General features: G+C 41.8%; 1 protein-coding gene across 4 annotated transcripts in view; it reads left to right on the top strand.

Moving 5' to 3' along the window:
• Window positions 1-20,157, top strand: part of CUL3 (cullin 3) — a 103,854-nt gene that overhangs the window by 35,895 nt on the left and 47,802 nt on the right. For 2 of the 4 annotated variants that reach the window (XR_010590667.1, XM_005282559.5), the window contains exon 3: window positions 5,381-5,494. The exons of the other annotated variants lie outside the window; for them this stretch is intronic. Coding sequence is in view for 1 of the 2 variants with exons in the window: in XM_005282559.5 (XP_005282616.1) it covers window positions 5,381-5,494 (114 nt within the window). In the remaining variant the exon portion in view is untranslated. The remainder of the gene's footprint in view (window positions 1-5,380; window positions 5,495-20,157) is intronic. 4 annotated transcript variants of the gene reach the window in all.

The following is a 20,157-nucleotide window of genomic DNA, read 5'->3' on the forward strand; positions in this document are numbered from 1 at the left end:
TGTATTTTTCAATTCACCTAATACAAGTACTGTAGTGCAATCTCTTTATCGTGAAAGTTAAACTTACAAATGTAGAATTATGTACCAAAAAAAAACTGCACTCAAAAACAAAACAGTGTAAAACTTTAGAGCCTACAAGTCCACTCAGTCCTACTTCTTGTTCAGCCAATTGCTCAGACAAACAAGTTTGGTTACTATTTGCAGGAGATAAAGCTGCCTGCTTCTTGTTTAAATGTCACCTGGAAGTGAGAACAGGCATTCACATGGCACCTTTGTAGTCTGCGTTGAAGATATTTACATGCCAGATGCACTAAAGATTCATATGTCCTTTCATGCTTCAAGCACCATTCCAGAGGACATGCGTCCATGCTGATGACGGGTTCTGCTCGATAACGATCCAAAGCAGAATGGACCGACGCATGTTCATTTTAATCATCTGAGTCAGATGCCACCAGTAGAAGGTTGATTTTCATTTTTGGTGGTTCGGGTTTTGTAGTTTCCGCATTGGAGTGTTGCTCTTTTGAGACTTCTGAAAGCATGCTCCATACCTTGTCCCTCTCAGTTTTTGGCCGTCACTCCAGATTATTAAACCTTGGATCAAGTGCTGTAGCTATTTTTTAGAAATCTCAGATTGGTCCCTTCTTTTCATTTTGTCAAATCTGCTGTGAAAGTGTTCTTAAAACAAACATGTGACTGCTATAACATGAAATATATCACAGAAAAGGCGGCATACAGTTCTCCCCCAAGGAGTTCAGTCACAAATTTAATTAATGTATTATTTTTTAATGAGCATTATCAGCATGAAATCATGTCGTCTGGAGTGGTGGTACCAAAGCATATATGGCACGTAAATACCTTGCAACGCCGGCTACAAAAGTGCCATGCGAATGCCTGTTCTCACTTTCAGGTGACATTGTAAATAAGCAGGCAGCAGTATCTCCCGTGAATTTAAACAAACTTGTTTGGCTGAACAAGAAGTAGGACTGAGTGGACTTGTAGGCTCTAAAGTTTTACGTTGTTTTGTTTTTGAGTGCAGTTATGTCACAAAAAAAATCTACATTTGAAAGTTACACTTTCATGATAAAGAGAGTGCACTACAGTACTTGTATGAGGTGAATAGAAAAATACTATTTATTTTGTTTCATTTTTACAATGCAAATATTTAATAAAAATAAAGTGATCACTGTACACTTTGTATTCTGTGTTGTAATAGAAATCAATATATTTGAAAATGTAGAAAAACATCCACAAATATTTAATAAATTTCAATTGGTATTCTATTGTTTAACAGTGCGATTTAATCACAATTAATTTTTTGAGTTAATCATGTGAGTTAACTACGATTAATCAACAACTCTAGTCTAAATCAAAGTCTAAAACAAATCTTGTGCAAGCTTTCATCTTTGTGAATATAGAGGCTATCTAACTTATTCTTAAATGCATACACTGAAACAATTAAATAAATGTATATCTTCTGTATAGTTCTATAGATAACTCACACATAGAAAATCTTCAAATGGTTTTTTGCTAGTTTGTTCAGTTTGTCCCAAAGTCTGAAGAGAAGTTCAGTGACTGAACTGTGTCACTGATTGCAAGGCTTCAGCGACCCTTTAACACAGTTACCTATTATATTTTATGCAGATTAGTTTATAACTCCAAAGTGTTTTATTGTGTTGTGAAATGTGAACAAGGCTAGGTAGGGTTTGTCATCTTATCAGAGTTAGCCCAGGCTAGTCTCACATGAGCCATCCATACAGCAAAGCCCTATCCAAGTCAGAGCTATGTGGCTCTGTGTGCAATGGTACTGTACTAGCCCTTAAGCTGGGCTGGATTTCTAGCAAGATATCCTTGGTTCTTAATGATGCATTAAACTGGGCCATTTTTTGAATTCATCCTTAGCGTATGGGTCTTACTGATGTCACACCACAGATTTACAAAAAGGCTGGTGTCAGCTTCTGGCCACTTAGCAGCCCGTGAGGAGTAGGGTGACCAGACGTCCCGATATTTCGCGGTATTCTGTTTTTTTTTTTTTTTTTTTTTTTTTTGCTCTACCCCCCCCCCCCCCCCCCATGTGTCCCAATATTTTCTTCTTCTCATCTGGTCGCCCTAGTGAGGAGGATTTCTTGGACAGCACTCTGTTCAAGTGCTGTGGAATGCAGCTCAAGTGGACCCAGGGAATGTGCAGGTTAAATGCTGAGCCAGTGGCTTCCAGTGCAGAAGAATGGAGGAGTTAAATATACAAAGTAGAGCCCAGGTGGAATTGCGGGATATGTTTTTGAAGGGCTAACAGCACCCAAGCTTGATTAGCTGGCATTCTCACCACGAAGTAGATGGGCTGCTAACTTGGGCTGAAGCAAAACCCTGATCTTGAGCCTGTTCTCTCAGCTGTGCTTGCTAGCTCAGGCTTGAAGCACCCTCATAGCTCTGGTTAGAGGTTTTTCTTGGAAGATGGAATGGGGTTAGGGGCAACGTCTGGGCTGTAGCCCTCACTAACTGCAGTGAAGACACCCCTAGTGACCACAAATCCTTCTTTTTATGCAAACTGTGGTAGGCTTAATATGCCTCTTACATGAGGAAACGGCAAAGAAATATTTGTGGGAAAGTGAGTGCAAAGAAGCAGGCATCCTAAGTGTGTCTACCTGTTTTTAAAAACATTCAGCATAATGCCTCAGCATCTTTGAAAACATTCCAAACACTGGTTAAAGTAAATTCTGGTATGTGAGAAATATAGAGGGCTGTACATGTCTATATTTCTTACATCTGCTAATTTACTGTCATCTACAAACAGCTAACTTTTGGGTGATATTGATTAATTATAATCTATTCTGTCAGAAAGAACATATAGTGTTTAACTATTCCATATTATTATGGTGCCAAGTGGGAATGGTTTACATGTTGGGCGTCATTGATGTATATGCATCCAAGATGGAACTCAACATAGAGTTAAAGATGCTATGCAGTAACTTCTGTCTCAGTTGTAAAGGGTATTGTATGGATTAATGCACTCTGCTTTGTCTAGGCAGTTAGACCAGGAGCTGACAGGCACCCTGGGGCTTCTAGATGACAGAGAATGTTAAAACAGACCCATGTGGAGATAAATGTTATGGGACTGTAAAACTGAGAAAAACAAAGCCATCTAATGTTGTTTTGTTCCAATAACTTCACTTACAGTGTAAGGGATGATAAATTCAAGGGGAATCCTGCTGTACAGTGACTGGCAGCACATTGTGTATCTGTGCGACTGCTAAAAGCAAGAGATTGATAATTTGGAAAAGGCAAAAGCTTTAAATGAGACTGCTAAAACTAGAGTACGAGAGCCTTCAAACTGTCCCTTTAACAAGGTACCAAGCTCTAAATAACCTCAGTTAGACACTATATGAAATTTTCAGCAATTGAATCATTCACACTGCCCTTGTGAATACAGAGACCTGAAACCAAACAAAATTCATCCCCTTTCTCACTGGCCCAGACCTAGCTATTTCTGTATAATCAGAAAATCCAACCATATGTTACAAATGTTCAGGTAGTCAGTGTCAAGCTAACAGACCCTGGAGCTGCAGCCCTCTACAAGTATCAAACTATGATTTAAGAAAATTCATCCATCACCACCTTCCTAAACACATGTACAAAATTTACAAATAGAAAACTGTCACTTTTTAACAATGTTTGTCTCTTCTGCTTCCCAATCCACAGGCTGAGCCTCTTTCTGTAAATAGGCATAGACATCCTATTCTTCATTATATTTACTTTCTAACAAAGTGTTGCTATTGTTTACACACCGTGGGGGTTATAAAGTGTTATAAGAAATGCCTAGATTGTTTTATAACATGCACTGAATTATCCACTTCGTAGACTTAAAGTTGGAATTCTAGCTGCCCTTTTTTTTTTTTAAACCAGCATCTGTTTTTCTGTAACAGTTTGCTTTGACTATATTTTAAACATCACTCTTCCTTTTTATGTTTTAGCTTTTCTCATGATTTCTGCCTGCAGCTGTGTATAGATTCTAGGGATGGAGTTAATTCCTAGTTAATGGTTAAGGTGTTCTAGAGCTTCCCCAACTCTTGTTGGCTTTCCTCCTAAATGGTGGGGGAAGATTTCTGACTGACCATAGAAATGAGGTAAAGGGCAGAAAGTGTATGCAAGACCTGGAAAAGGAGAGAGGAGGATTATGGCACAACAAACTTTATCCCCCCAAAAAATGTTTTACAAAATTTTATAAATAAACTCAGTCATTAGTAACATTTCAATAATTAATTATGATTTAAACACCCAAACATTGCAACATGGTGGTAGCTCATGAGAATTGGTTTCATTGGGTAAGCTGAATGCAACAGTAGACAAACAGCATTAATGGTTAACAATAAATTAATATCATAGGTTGGGAATTTGTTCATAAAATATGTCATTCTTAACCTCCTTACTATCAGTTACTACCTGCCCCTCCCTAGTCCTTTCTCTCTGCTGGAGTTCTGTTGTTAGAGACTGCACCGCTACAAGCTGGAGGAATCTGTCTTACTATACGAATACTTTTAAAAACTCTTCTTTGCTGCCAATTCTTCATACCATCCCTTACTTTTTAAACTTTGCCATGTCCAATGGCCCACCTTAACTCACTTCTGATTGTAACACTTTACAGTGATATTCATTGTTTTGAGCTGCTGTGCAGAGGGAGTCATAATATTCATTTCTGTCATAGAAATCTTTTTTTTATTTTGATTTGCCCCTTACTTACAAAGGGACTGTACCAGCTATATGCAGCTAATATTCTTGGAGAACAAATATAGAATGTTGTATATTAGCTAGTAACAATCCTTGCCTTTGTATCTGTGGTAAGTAAACCTTTCTTTTCCTAGCTGTTTGTTTAATATTTGTATGATTGTTCCAAAATGTACATATGTGTATGCTTTTTGTTTGTATTAAAGGTGAATCTTTTTCATAAATGAAACCTGCTTTAACTTTAAAGTACATGCAGTGGATGTCATCAGGACAAAATGACTTTAAATCTCCAGGAATATTCACTTAGTTTTGACACTGCATATTAGGCAAGCTAAATAACAATACTGATATTTGTAAAAGTTATGTGCTTTATTCATATTTTAATAATTCAGACATCACTTTCGAAGTAGATAATGGTCAGTAAGCTTTGGCCTGTTTCTTTCCCCCCTTCCCTGGCGCCCCCCGATGTTGAGCACCTGCTTTTTCCATTGAATTGGAGCTGTTGGTGGGCAGCACTTACGAAAATTAAGCCCCTAGTAGCTAGCGTTCTTGAGAGAGTAGCACAGCAAATACATATGTAGTAGCTGGCTTCAGACTTGAAGCAGAACTTTCTAGTGTCAAAACTAATTTGGTAGTATGTCATTATTTTCCTGTTTCGTTACAGGTGCGAGAAGATGTGTTAAATTCATTGAATAACAACTTTCTTCAAACACTAAACCAAGCGTGGAATGATCATCAGACAGCAATGGTGATGATTAGAGACATTCTCATGTACATGGTGGGTAATAGTGGCATTCCACTTTTCATCATTTACAGCCTGGTCTTCAGAAATGTAAGCTGCTTTCCTTTTAGACCACCATGGCAGGAGGGGGAGCAGTAAGGTATGCACAGTAATCTGCTTTCCAAGAGAAATAATTTATCTCAAAGATAAACTACTAAAAAGCCTAAATAAACAAGAAAATGGTAAACTGATCATTTTGTTTCATCATCACATTATTTGGTAGACAGAGCAGAGGTTATTGAAAGTGTTGTTCAGTTCTTTGTTTCTTGCTGTCACTTGTGCTTCAGGGATGGAAAAGGCTTTCAAAAGCCAAGCAAAAAGATAAGGGTAATTGGTTCAGAATACATAGTTTATTTTGTTTTCATTTGGGCAGTTGGTTCTGAATTGTTTCTCTCTTCCAATTAAAGGAGCTTTCACTTTTCTCAGAGATGGGCAAGTCTAATATAGTAGTCTTAAACTGCCTCAAGATATTTACGTTTACACGTTCAGCATAGTCTGCTATTTATCCTTTGGTGAGTGAGAACCCAATTTACAGATTGCAATTTTACACCTCTCAGAAATCTGGCAATGAGGTTCCACTCTGAAGTCCTAGATTAGGACACCTTTGTTATCACCTCTAAATTTGGCTTGGAGACTTCCAAACATACTGTATAAATGCTCAGCAAATCTTGAAGATAATATAATCAGGGTGCTGTAGAATTACAGGAAGACAAAAAATGACCCTAATTTGAATTTCTCTTTTGTCTAATGTTCTTGTTATCCTGAAACTGAAAACCAGATGGTGACTCTCCCATCAAACTTACAGTGTAGTGGAATCTCCTTGAAACTCTGTGCTAGCTGTATTTGAGGAAAATAGATAGATATTAAGCAAAATTATTCACAGGTCTTGTTCTGGATTTACGTGGCTCCAAATTATTATTTTTGCTAGTGACTTAGTGGGAGCAGAATCGTTCATGATGCATGTGTGAACATGTTGCCTTCAATTGGATGGTTGTAATTCAGAAAGAACATGAAGATCCTTCATTGCCTGGTAGCTAATAGATGTCTTCTTTCAGCTTGGATGGTGGAGTCCTTAGATTTTAGGATCTGGAGCACTAGGGTTCTAGTGTGTTTTAAGTTAGCCACTATGGAGTTTGAGCTCTCAGAAGGGAATTTAGTCTCTGGTGAGGAGTTGATAGAATGGACTCTTGTATGCTCTCAAACCACAATTCATATTCCAGAACCAAAAACAGTTAAGGTTGCAAAATGACAGTGTTGTTCTTTACTACCACATTACTTAAGAGAATAAAAGGATGTGGTGTTGGCCACTGTCAGGAGACAGTATTGGACCACTAGATGGATCTCTGATTGGTATGGCAATTGCTATGTTCCTTAGTACGTACTAATTTTTAATTTAGATGACTGAAAATAGGACTTAAGTTAAAGGAGGGGAACAGTCAAGTTTCAAATCTTTCATTGAATTCTCTCATTCCATCTTCTTCCATTGTAGGTAGTTTTTTATTAATCTTTAAGCTTGTCAGAACAGGAAATCTGATCTTCTATAAGTCTCAAGTGCCAACATTATTATTTCCTTTCTAAATACCTGTTTTCAGCCTATTACAGCTTCTCAATAAAATTATCTATGCAAAAGCGTGGTGCACACAAGTTTATTTTGTTTTTTAAGATATTTTTGAACTTGAATTGAGAAAAATATACAAGTTATGGCTATGGGTACTTCATGTGGACCACATCTTGAAGTCTTTACAATTAATTCATTAAGTTCTGTGTGTGTTAACAGGCATTTTCCTTCAAGTAGATCTTTTATTCTAAGAGTTTCTAATTAATACTCATATGATTTGGTGATCTTCTGGCAACTAAGTCTGTGTAACAATGCATAAATCCAAAATGGCAGAAAGGCTTGCATTTTGTGTTACCTATGTTCAGATATTTCAAGGCAACACAGGAAAGTTGAGTAGTATTTTTCTTAAGTTGGCTTTTATACATTTTAACAACGTGCTTTCCACAACAAACAGAACTGCTAAAGGTTAATCAGGAAAAAAGTTACTTTTTAAAAAAAAATTGTGGTAACACTGCGCATTAATGTTTCAGTGGAGAGTGCCAGCAGGCTGGATCAAGGTCTGGTATCTAGAATTAGTTAGTGATACTGAGGATGATTACAGATGCTAGTAGGTGTGTACACTGATCAGTCGCTGAAAGTCAGATCATATTCAACGTATGAAGCCTTAGGCCTTGCCTATACTACAAAGGGTTTGCTGGTGTAGCTATACTGACAAACACTCATGATGTAAGCACAATTTATAGCAGCAAGAGTTCTTTTGCTGGCATAGCTTATACTTGTTCCCCAAATGAAATAAGATATACAACAAAATGACTTTTTTGCTGGTGTAACTGCATCTGCAATAAGGCTTTTGCTGGCATAGCTATGTTAGTTATAGGTGTAATTTTTCACGCTACTAACTGAGATAGCTGTGCCGACAAAACTTTTAAGTGTAGACCAGGCCTTTAATTCTATAGTTAAAACTTTAAACAGTCTAAGGGTGAAAAACACAAGCAGTAAAAGACCAAGTCAACCAACCCCTTGTTTCTCCAGAGAATGTAATTTAAAAACTTAGTGCTATATAAACATTAACCGATCCCCAAGAAATCTTTAAATTAGTTGTTTTACCGACTAGGCAGTGAGACAGAGGTTGTGACTTACATACTCTGGCGTTCAAGGCTGAGATCCAGCACATTCTGCTAGACAGCGCTGTAATCTAACAGTGAAACAACCACAGTACCACACCCTCTAAGCCGGAGCACAAGTATGCAGATAAAAGCAGGAAATAAAAATTTCATCTTAACCATAAAGCAACATGGATTTTAAACATCTTTATTAATGTAAATCTAGGGGTCTAAACACAATAAGTAGATGGATATACAGATATATTGGAACAGAAGTGACCAAAAAGCTTCAGTTTTGAGATAAACTCTAATTCGGCAGAACTAGTAACTGGACAGGAAAGCAAAAAGGATTGGTCTACATCTATTAAGTGTTACTCATAATGAACAATAATAAGACCAATATCTTGAGAAAACATAGAGATGTGTTGAGTTCTATATAAGAACCAGTTAATGCAGCTTTTGATATAAAGGAATGTAGAACTTAAATAAATCCTGTGAGACACTTAGTAGTAGGCATAAGAAGTTGGATTAGTACCCGAGTTCACCAAAAATCAGGTGCTCAGCAAGGTGATTAAGCAAGAAAGTGCTCTGCGCCTTGGTTACCAAAACCGGTTCAGTTTCATTAGACTGAAATGATATCTTGTGCTGCAGCATGTCAAGAGTGCCAATGGATCCAGTAAAATAAAGATGGAGGATCATAGTTTGTTTGAATTAGCTAAAACAAAGTCTTAATTGGTCAATACACTACTAAAAGTTAAACAACTTTGAGCTATGGGACTCAGAAGTCCTACATTCCATGAGTCTCCAAGTCATGGTGAGCTGAAATATTAAGACTGTATAGAAACCCGAATACCTTTTTGGTTTTACATTATAAAATTTGGTGAAATTTAGGGTTTGTAAAAGTGCAGTACTAACAGTCCTGGAGATTGAAGTCCTTACTTACAGAACTTGTGTAGTCCCAGGAAGATCCAGCTTCCTGATACAGACTTGTCAGTATACCTTAATTGCGGTGTGAAGGAACCACCAGGGGAAAAAATAGTGATTCAGTCTTTATGCAGAGTAAGTATTCCTCTGTGTGCGCCAATCAGGATACCAGTGAGTGGCATTTATGACTGAGTTTGAGTGTGCACTTATCCGCTAACCCAGTGGTTCTCCTAACTTTCAGATTATATGGTGTTTCTTAAAGTAGGGGTCCCCTTGTAAGGTCTTTCTTGTGGCAACTAGAGTATTTGGTTACGTGAAAAGCAATAGATAAGAGACAAGGTGAATGAGGCTGTTTTAATATGATGGACGTGGCTTTTTTCCCTCCTAACATGTATATGTACTTTTTTCTCCTCTCCCTAGTTGTAGTATTTTAAGTTTTAATGCTGACACTTTTTGGTTGAATCCACTATGACAATCCTTCAAGGTCACTTTTCTGTGTGTGTACCTCTTATTTTGGTGTTATCAACAAAGTGTGGTATTGGTTTAAATTGCATGTGACAGGCATGAATTACTCTGCAGTTACAAGGCCTAGCCATGCCAGGGATCTCTGCCTTAAGATTGATGAATACACAATTGAAACTTTCCAAGTTTATTGGGGGCAGCCTTTTGTATCAATGTCACATATTTTACTGTTGTGCTGTAAGCAGTTGTGTGGATCATGTTATATTGATCCATAATATTTGGTTGTAATCACTAACGTCAATTTGGACATAATCACCTCTATTTAAAAATTGCTCCTATATGTTCCTACTCTCAGGATAAACACACACTAGAAGACTACAAGTTCATGCATCAGGTATGTCTACACAGCAGTCAGGCGGTACAATTACAACTTGCACAGGCATACCTAAGCTAGCTTTGATGTATGTACCTGGGGCCCCAGGCGGGATTGTAGCTGAGTGGCTAGCTGAGTCTGTGCTGGTGCAGCTAGAGTTATTTTTAGCAAGCTAGCTCAATGAAAGCTAGCGCAAGTATGCCCATACATGCTGTCCCAATAACAGTGTAGCTATATCCCTAGAAAAAAAAAAAGCAGTGTCTGCTGGTGCCATTCACTCCTCTTCCTTCTCACAGGACATGACGGATAAAAATGGTAGAGGGCCCACCAGCCTTTCAGTGTTTTGTCAGTTGAAAGTAGAGTGAGCTTGAAGCACACACAGTCCTCAACATTTTCCTTGCCATTCTCCCCCCCCCCCCATACTTTTTTTTTTTCACTGCCCATTTGCGTGATTTTTTTTTTTTTAAGTAGTCAGTCAGAAAAACAAGATGGGTGAGGTGATATCTTTTATTGGACCAACTTCTGTTGATGAGAGAGAGAGAGAAGTTTTCGAGCTACACACAGCTCCTCCTGAGCTGTGTAGCTCAAAAGCTTGTCTCTCTCACCAACTGCAGTTGGCCCAGCAAAAGATATTACCCTCACCCACCTTGTCTCTAATATCCTGGGACTGACACAGCTACAACAGCACCTCATACAGTCAGTCATTAGGGCAGCTTCCCCTTTCTCTAATGACAGTACTGTTTAAAGCATTTTTCTTTGTTTTTTTGGAGTCCATTGAGCCCACAGTTTGCATGACTGAAAAGCTGGTTTATAGCCCTGTGCAGTTCAGTCCATTTGGTGCCAGTCTTCAGTGTCTGGAAGTCCCATGACTTGTAATGCCAATCATTATCATTTCACTGTTTCCTTGTCTCTTCCCCCCCCCCCCCCCCACTTCCTGCTTTCTCCTTAGTATCCTCACTGTTGCAAATCTAGTGCGTGAGTGTTTGAGAAATAACATGCTTCAATTGTAAGGGTTGGGTTTTTTTGTTTGAGTAGGGACTGTTTCTTTATTACAAGTCTGTATTGTGCATAGACCAATGAGGCCCTGATTTATGATTGGTATTTGTCTATACTGAAATACATACCTCTGCCTCCTTTTGTCGTCGCCCCCCCCCCCCCCCCCGCGCACAGCCAGGGGGCCAGACACCCACAACCCCTCCCCCCAGAGCCCAGCTGTGGGGCCCTCTTGCCGAGGTACCTTCACCCCCCAGAGCCCAGCTTGACCCCCCTTGACCCCCAAGCCCAGACACCCATCTCCCTCCTCCTCCAGAGCCCAGGGATCCAGAGGGAGAAACAGCCTGATGCTCAGTCCCAGGTTTGCATGGATTTTCCTGCACACCACCCTCTCCTTCCCTCAGAGGATTCAGGGGGCCTGGGGGCAAAGCGGGGGAGCTGCAGCGCTTGTATTCACCCGGCGGTGGTCTGTGTCTTCGGCAGCATTTTGGCGGCCGGGGGCCCTTCAGTCGCTCGGTGTCTTCGGCAGCACTGAAGGGTCCCCCGCTGCTGAAATGCCGTCGAAGACCCGGACCGCCACCAGGCCAGGGCTCGCTGTGCCCCTGCGGGGCCTGGGGCAAGTTGCCCCACTTGCGCCCCCCCTCCCCCCCCGGGCGGCCCTGTGCCAGGAACCCTCTAGCTCTCGCTCCCCACCAGCAGTGTCTTCTCTGTGTGAGCTGGGTTCTTCCAGGTCCAGTAGCCCCTAGTGGTGGCTAGCAGCACAGCAGCCCATTTCTGTGGAGGAAAGGAAATTCTGCATGCACAACATTAATTTCTGCAAAATTCTGCATTGCACAGTGGCACAGAATTCCCCCAGAAGTAATAGATGAGACATTGTTTAATGCCAAAGAAGTAAAGTTGGCAATCTGTGTTTAAATCCACTTACTAACCTTGCTTAGAAGTAACCAGTATTCGGTTACTTTGTGGAAAGCTTCAGTGCAGTATTTGGCAGCTCTTAATACTCCAGAGTAGTCGACTGTTCTCTTGAGGCTTCCATTTGATTAATTAGTTTCCTCTTTCAGCAGGCTTTTTTTTCCTTACACCAAAGTGAGAACCTAATCGAGAGAAATGAACTACATAAAAAGAAATGTTATCAGAAGAAAATAGCTTTGCCTATAGCTGCAGAAATTCTGAAGTTGTACTACACATTTGTCATTTTATTTCACCGAGTTATAAACTTTTACAGTTATAGACTTTAAGAAACTATTGAACAAAATCAATAAATTTTTCTTACCTGTTAACATGTTGTAAAAAGAATTGGTTTAATAAAACTTTCAAAAGTCATAGAGCTTTATTTAAAGCCTGTTTCTAAGTACACTTACAATTTCAGATCCTCTTCTGTTATTAAAAGGCCATTTTAAAAAAGTTGTATTTACCTCCACTATCATTTTTTTTTCCAGATACCCCTATCTGGTAGGAAACTGATGTGTTGGGCAGGATGCTTTCTTTCCTATGGATTTGGAGGGCTTGCTATAGATCAGGGATTCTCAGACTGGGGGTCGGGACCTCTCAGGGGATCACAAGGTTTTACATCGGGGATCGCGAGCTGTCAATCTCCACTCCAAACCGCGCTTTGCCTCCAGCATTTATAATGGTGTTAAATATATTAAAAAGTGTTTTTAATTTATAAAGGGGGGTCACACTCAGAGGCTTGCTGTGTGAAAGGGGTCACCAGTACAAAAGTTTGAGAGCCACTGCTATAGATTGAGGGGCTTTGCCATGGGAAATGAATGTTACAATCCAACATAAGGCTTAAGTGTTGGCTTAAAAATTTAGCACTCCCGTATCTTTGCAGTTTTACACTTCTGTTTATTTAATTTGAATGTACAGTTGATACAGCTTATCCTATTGGTTTAAAATAGGACTGGGAGGAAGGAATGTCCGAGTTTTAATGACAACTATATGACTTGATCAACTAACCAGTAGCATCTCCCAGTGATGTTGAGACTTTATGTATCTTCAAAGAGTAAGCAATTAAGTACTGTGTAATGCTAGGTATTATTATTTGCTCTTATTTTATCCTCTAAAATGAGTCAGAACCAAAAGTAGTAAATATGACTGGCATCTATTATTACACTATGCTCATTATGTCAAAACTTATTGTACGCGTCCCCACATATAAGCACAGGTAAAGTCATAAACAGTATCTAAATGGAGCCAAATTGTTGTACCTTGTTTATCTGCAGGTACTGTCAGCAGAGATGATTTTGTTCAGTAAAGAAAAGGAGAATGTTTTGTACATTCTAAATGAGGGACATCCCCTATACCATGTGCTCTGGCTCACTCTAGTTATTTACCCACTTGTTGCATCATTAGTAAACATTTCAGGATAGCCAAAGTACCCATTGTTGGCATTCTTATTGTTGATGCTTCAGTGAATGCATCACACTTATTAATATCCTTTTTATATGTGTAAGTTTTCCTCCATCACACATGTATAGTTCACCACTACCTAACAATGTGGGTCCCAAGTTCAGCTGCTTCAACTTGGCGTTTCTGAGCTCTTGGTTTTGAAGTGTATGTTCATTATTTGCTGAATTTAGATTCCCATGGTTGATCAGCAGAAATGCATTTGAACTGCTAGTGAATGAATATCAAGGCATAAACTTAACATATGATAAATTCCTTTGGTTTAAAATGTCCCTTTGAATGATCAGGTGGACAGTGCTACAAACTGAGAATCCTTATTTCTCAAAAAATCAGGTATGCACAATACCACCATGCTATGCCACCAGTCTGCCTCCAAGGCTCAGGTCTACTCTTTTTTTTTTCCCCCTCAAACCATATTAGCCCCTTTAAAAAAAAAAGTTTTTAAAAAGGGTGTTCTTATTCAAGTGTGCGTTGGTGTGTATCCCATGGTAGGCGCTCTTGTGCTTCGTGCTTGCAAGATCAGTGCCAGGTGTTTGCCCTGTGCCTAAAAGGACATAACAGCTGTGATTCTCCCTCATTTTCCCACTTATCACCCGTAGTAGTGAAATAGATCCTGGTAAGTGTCCAACTTGTTTGTTAATAGCTATTAAAATTAATTTATAGCTAAATCTCTGAAAACTCTTCAAAACTCTTCAGAACTCCTCTAATCTATAGATATGCAACTAATATACATGCAGCCTGGCTGAACTGAATACCAATGAACAATCCTTCCTTTATAGCCTCCTCCCCAGTTCAGGGCTCCTCAGCATGGTGGATTTACCAATAAAGAACCGTTCATTCTTGCTTGGATGGGGCTAAAAATGTTTGAAAACCATATATACATAGCTTTGTTACAGAATGACTTACAAAAAGTCTACCTAGTTTACAGCACAGTTTAATTGTTTTGTAATGGATTGAATTTATTAGAACCTTTCTACCAAGTAAGTTTAATGCCTTCCTAGAGTTGTTTTAATGTGAGCTGAAAGCTAAATACATACAGGTGAAAGTAGCTGGATCGATCAGTCTCTTATCTGTTAGCCACCTAAGTGAAGAAAATAAACAAGGATGCCAACTATGGTGATGGTTTTTATCAAATGTACACAATTCCACTAAAAACTGGAGTGAAGATACCAATTTATTTCATATAAGCCATTGAAATAGCACTGGCTGTTGGTAATTCAGTTTTACTACAAATTTGTTTTTTAAAAGTGCCTATGGAGATTATAGGTTATTTAATATATTGTAACCATTTGAGCTGCCCTTGGAGAATCTAATGGCTATTGTTTGTAAATACTTGTACTTAACTGCATAGGTCACTTCTTTCTGAAACACTGCATCCAAAGCAATGATAATCAGGAAAAGGTGGAATTAACTAATGTGCAGGTTAGTTTTTTGCAAACTGCAGCAATAATTTGTAATGCAAAAGCCTAAAATAAAATATGAAAGTTTCAAACTTACACACAAGTTGAGAAAAGGTAGTTATAGCTATGTGTAATGTTGGTAAGCTTTCCTCTTCCTTTCCTCTTTTTTGTTTAATTTTACCTCTTTAACGTTAAAATACCATTTTCAGCTAAGTTAGTAATGTGTATAGTGTGACAAAGTTCCTCCTCTATCTTGGTGGGTCCTGCGCTTATTGGCAGATTTTCTTGCCTCAGAGATTCACCATGTGGGTTGGGGAACAGCCCAGAGACCTTCCCCTCTGGAAGAACCCACAGTCCAAGTCAATTGGAAGGTTTGGGGGGAAACCCGGGCCAGCCCTCTACTCTGGGTTCCAGCCCAGGGCCCTGTGGACTGCAGCTGTCTATAGTGCCTCCTGTAACAGCTGTGTGACAGCTACAACTCCCTGGGCTACTTCCCCATGGCCTCCTCCAAACACCTTCCTTAGTCTCATCACAGGACCTTCCTCCTGGTGTCTGATAACGCTTGTGCTCCTCAGAGCTCCAGCAGCACACCCTCTCACTCTCAGCTCCTTGCGCTTCTTGCTCCCAGCTCCTCACACTTGCACCACAAACTGTACTGAGCTCCTTTTTTTAAAGCACAAGTGCCCTGATTAGCCTGCCTTAATTGATTCTAGCAGCTTCTTCTTAATTGACTCCAGGTGTCCTAATTAACCTGCCTGCCTTAACTGGTTCTAGCAGGTTCCTGATTACTCGAGTGCATCCCCTGCTCTGGTCACTCAGGGAACAGAAAACTATTCATCCAGTGACCAGTATATTTGCCCTCTACCAGACTCCTGTACCCCACTGGTCTGGGTCTGTCACAATATACATATAGTTTTGTGCATTTTTATACTAATAACCATACCTGGGCAAAGATGTTTTTGTATTGAGTCATATTTATGGTTTTAGTTCCTGATCTGATATTAAAAACCTTCTGTAAATTATAGGACTTCGCTAGTTTTGAGTTATAGCTGCATTAAAGTGGAAGTGCATTGTATTGTATTGTTTTGGTTTGGTTTTTCTTTAGTTCTGTCTTCCTTGAATGTTTCCAGGCATCAATCTGAGTTTCATGTAGGTCCGTTATATAATAGTGCATGGTTCTGTGACCTGTAATTGTGTTTTAAAGGCAGTTTTAGCTCACTTGACATATTTCAGTTTCATAATTGAATTTCAGTTGTTTAGTTATACCATATCTTGTAATGTTTGTAAAAGCTCTACTTCTTTTGATTTGCACACTTAATCTACACTAGCCAGTGCCAAATTGCATATGAGCAAAGATTCTCTGTAAATCTGAATGGACAGGCAGATTTAAACAATTAAGGATAGCTTGTGACATTAAGCTACAGTCTAGCCCAACATTGAGTGGTGTGGAATGTACTGCCTTAGTGGAGCTCTAGCAAGTAGAGCATAATGCCTACCAGGACTTTCTAGGAATGCATGTTCTGTGCTACCTTTAAAGAGCGTTCTGTGTGTATTATTTCCATGCTGACTGGGACACAGAACAAGGGCCCGTGGCCCTCCATATTTCCTTGGCTTAGGTCAGCACTGATTGATACGCCTCTGCGTTCTGCCCTCTGAATACAGGGGACTCCCATTGTGCATGGCTCATATGCGTGGGGGCAGGAAGAAGAGGCTCGTTACTATTTATTTTTTATGATGGTAGCGCGGAGGTAGCTCAGTGCAGGAGCGCGCCTCATTGGATGTGTGCCTACACTGCATTAAAAAACCCATGGCAGCAAGTCTCAGGGCTTGTCTTCACCTCAGGCTAAATCAGTGCTGCTGTGATCAATGCAGTGGGAATTTTAGCGGGTCTGGTGAAAATGCGATAAGTTGATGGTTGAGTGTCTCCCGTTGACCGAGTGCGATGTAGATGCCGCTGTAAGTTACGTCGACTTAAGTTACGTGACTTAACTATTGTAACTTAAATTGACTTGCTTGGTTAGCATGGACGTGGCCTCAGAGCCCAGGTCTACAGACACAGGCTTTCACGGCTCATGCTATAGCATGAAAAACAGCTATGTAGACGTTCAGGCTCAGGCTGGAGCTTGGGATCTGAAACTTGGGGTATGTCTACACTACCAAATTAGGTCGAATTTATAGAAGTCGGTTTTATAGAAATCGGTTGTATACAGCCGATTGTGTGTGTCCCCACATAAAATGCTCTAAGTGCATGAAGTCGGCGGACCGCGTCCATAGTACTGAGGGTAGCGTCGACTTCTGGAGCGTTGCACTGTGGGTAGCTATCCCACAGTTCCCGCAGTCTCCGCCGCCCATTGGAATTCTGGGTTGAGATCCCAATGCCTGAATAATGCAAAACAGTGTCGCAGGGGGTTCTGGGTACATGTAGTCAGGCACCTCCCCCTCTGTCAGAGCAACGGCAGACAATCGAGTCGCGCCTTTTTACCTGGGTTACCTGTGCAGACAACATACCACGCCAAGCATGGAGCCCGCTCAGCTCAGCTCACCGTCACCATATATCCTCTGGGTGCCGGCAGACGTGGTACTGCGTTGCTACACAGCAGCAGCTAATTGCCTTTTGGCAGTAGACGGTGCAGTATGACTGGTAGCCCTCATCGGCGATCTGGGTGCTGGCAGACGTGGGGCTGGCAGACGTGAGGCTGCATTGCACACAACAGCAGCCCCTTGCCTTTTGGTAGAAGATGGTATATTACGACTGGTATCCGTCGTCGTCGTACTGCAGTGGCTGTCAATCATGGGCACCTGGGCAGTCTCGATGATGATAGCTATCAGTCGTAGTATGCTATTTTCTGCCAAGCGCCCAGTATTTCTGCCAAGCACCCAGAAGATGCCGAGGGCTATCAGTCATGCTGCACCATTGTCTGCCAGCTTAAGATGTAAAAAATAGATTTGTTCTGTATTCATTTGCTTCCCCCTCCCTCCGTGAAATCAACGGCCTGCTAAACCCAGGGTTTTGAGTTTAATCTTTGGGGTGGGGGGGCATTCTGTGTGACAGTTGTTTGTGTTTCTCCCTGATGCACAGCCAACTTTCTTGATTTTAATTCCCTGTACCTGTACGCCACGTCGTCACTCGGCCCTCCCTCCCTCCTTCCCCTGGTCCGTCAGATATTAGTTTCGCGCCTTTTTTCAGACCAGGCGCCATAGCTAGCACTGGGATCATGGAGCCCGCTCAGATCACCGCGGCAATTATGAGCACTATGAACACCACGCGCATTGTCCTGGAGTATATGTAGAGCAAGAACATGCCAAAGCAAAACCAGGCGAGGAGGCGATTGCAGTGATTGCAGCGCGGCGACGAGAGTGATGAGGAAATTGACATGGACATAGACCTCTCACAAGGCGCAGGCCCCAGCAATGTGGAAATCATGGTGTTACGGGGGCAGGTTCATGCCGTGGAACGCCGATTCTGGGCCCGGGAAACAAGCACAGACTGGTGGGACTGCATCGTGCTGCAGGTGTGGGACGATTCCCAGTGGCTGCGAAACTTTCGCATGCGTAAGGGCACTTTCATGGAACGTTGTGACTTGCTTTCCCCTGCCCTGAAGCGCCAGAGTACCAGGATGAGAGCAGCCCTCACAGTTGAGAAGCGAGTGGCGATAGCCCTGTGGAAGCTTTCAACGCCAGACAGCTACCGGTCAGTCGGGAATCAATTTGGAGTGGGCAAATCTACGGTGGGGGCTGCTGTGATCCAAGTTGCCAGGGCAATGAAAGACCTGGTGATATCAAGGGTAGTGACTCTGGGAAACGTGCAGGCCATAGTGGATGGCTTTGCTGCAATGGGATTCCCAAACTGTGGTGGGGCCATAGACGGAACCCATATCCCTAGCTTAGCACCGGAACACCAAGCCACCGAGTACATAAACCGCAAGGGGTACTTTTCAATGCTGCTGCAAGCCCTGGTGGATAACAAGGGATGTTTCACCAACATCAACGTGGGTTGGCCGGGAAAGGTACATGATGCTCGCGTCTTCAGGCACTCCGCTCTGTTTCGAAAGCTGGAGGAAGGGACTTTCTTCCCGGACCAGAAAGTAACCGTTGGGGATGTTGAAATGCCTATCATGATCCTTGGGGACCCAGCCTACCCCTTAATTCCATGGCTCATGAAGCCGTACACAGGCAGCCTGGACAGTAGTCAGGACGTGTTCAACTACAGGCGGAGCAAGTGCCGAATGGTGGTGGAATGTGCATTTGGATATTTAAAAGCGCGCTGGCGCAGCTTACTGACTCGCTCAGACCTCAGCGAAAAGAATATCCCCATTGTTATTGCTGCTTGCTTTGCGGTCCACAATATCTGAGAGAGTAAGGGGGAGACATTTATGGTGGGGTGGGAGGTTGAGGCAAATCGCCTGGCCGCTGATTACACGCAGCCAGACACCAGGGCGGTTAGAGGAGCACAGCAGGGCGCGGTGCGCATCAGAGAAGCTTTGAAAACCAGTTTTGTGACTGGCCAGGCTACAGTGTGAAACTTCTGTTTGTTTCTCCTTGATGAACCCTCCGCAGCCCCCCCCCCCACCTGGTTCACTCTACTTCCCTGTAAACCAACCACCCTCCCCACTTCGAGCACCGCTTGCAGAGGCAATAAAGTCATTGTTACTTCACATTCATGCATTCTTTATTAATTCATCACACAACTAGGGGGATAATTGCCAAGGTAGCCTGGGATGGGTGGGGGAGGAGGCAAGGAAAAGGACACACTGCAGTTTAAAACTTTAACTCTTATTGAAGGCCAGCCTTCTGATGCTCGGGTAGTCATCTGGGGTGGAGTGACTGGGTGGCCGGAGGCCCCCCCACCGTGTTCTTGGGCGAGGAGGCTATGGAACTTGGGGAGGACTGTTGGTTACACAGGGGCTGTAGCGGCGGTCTCTGCTCCTGCTGCCTTTCCTGCAGCTCAACCATACGCTGGAGCATATCAGTTTGATGCTCCAGCAGCCGGAACATCGACTCTTGCCTTCTGTCTGCAAGCTGACGCCACCTATCATCTTCAGCCCGCCACTTGCTCTGTTCATCCCGCGATTCAGCCCGCCACCTCTCCTCTCGTTCATATTGGGCTTTTCTGAAGTCTGACATTGACTGTCTCCACGCATTCTGCTGTGCTCTTTCAGCGTGGGAGGACATCTGGAGCTCCGTGAACATATCGTCCCGCGTCCTCCGTTTTCTCTTTCTAATCTTCACTAGCCTCTGTGAAGGAGAAATATTTGCAGCTGGTGGAGGAGAAGGGAGAGGTGGTTAAAAGACACATTTTAGAGAACAATGGGTACACTCTTTCACATTAAATTTTGCTGTTCACATTACACAGCACATGTGCTTTCGTTACAAGGTCGCATTTTTCCTCTTATATTGAGGGCCTGCCGGTTTGGTGTGAGAGATCACTCACGCATTGC

This window comes from Chrysemys picta, chromosome 9 (assembly GCF_011386835.1).
Source record: "Chrysemys picta bellii isolate R12L10 chromosome 9, ASM1138683v2, whole genome shotgun sequence".
Lineage (NCBI taxonomy): Eukaryota > Metazoa > Chordata > Testudines > Emydidae > Chrysemys > Chrysemys picta.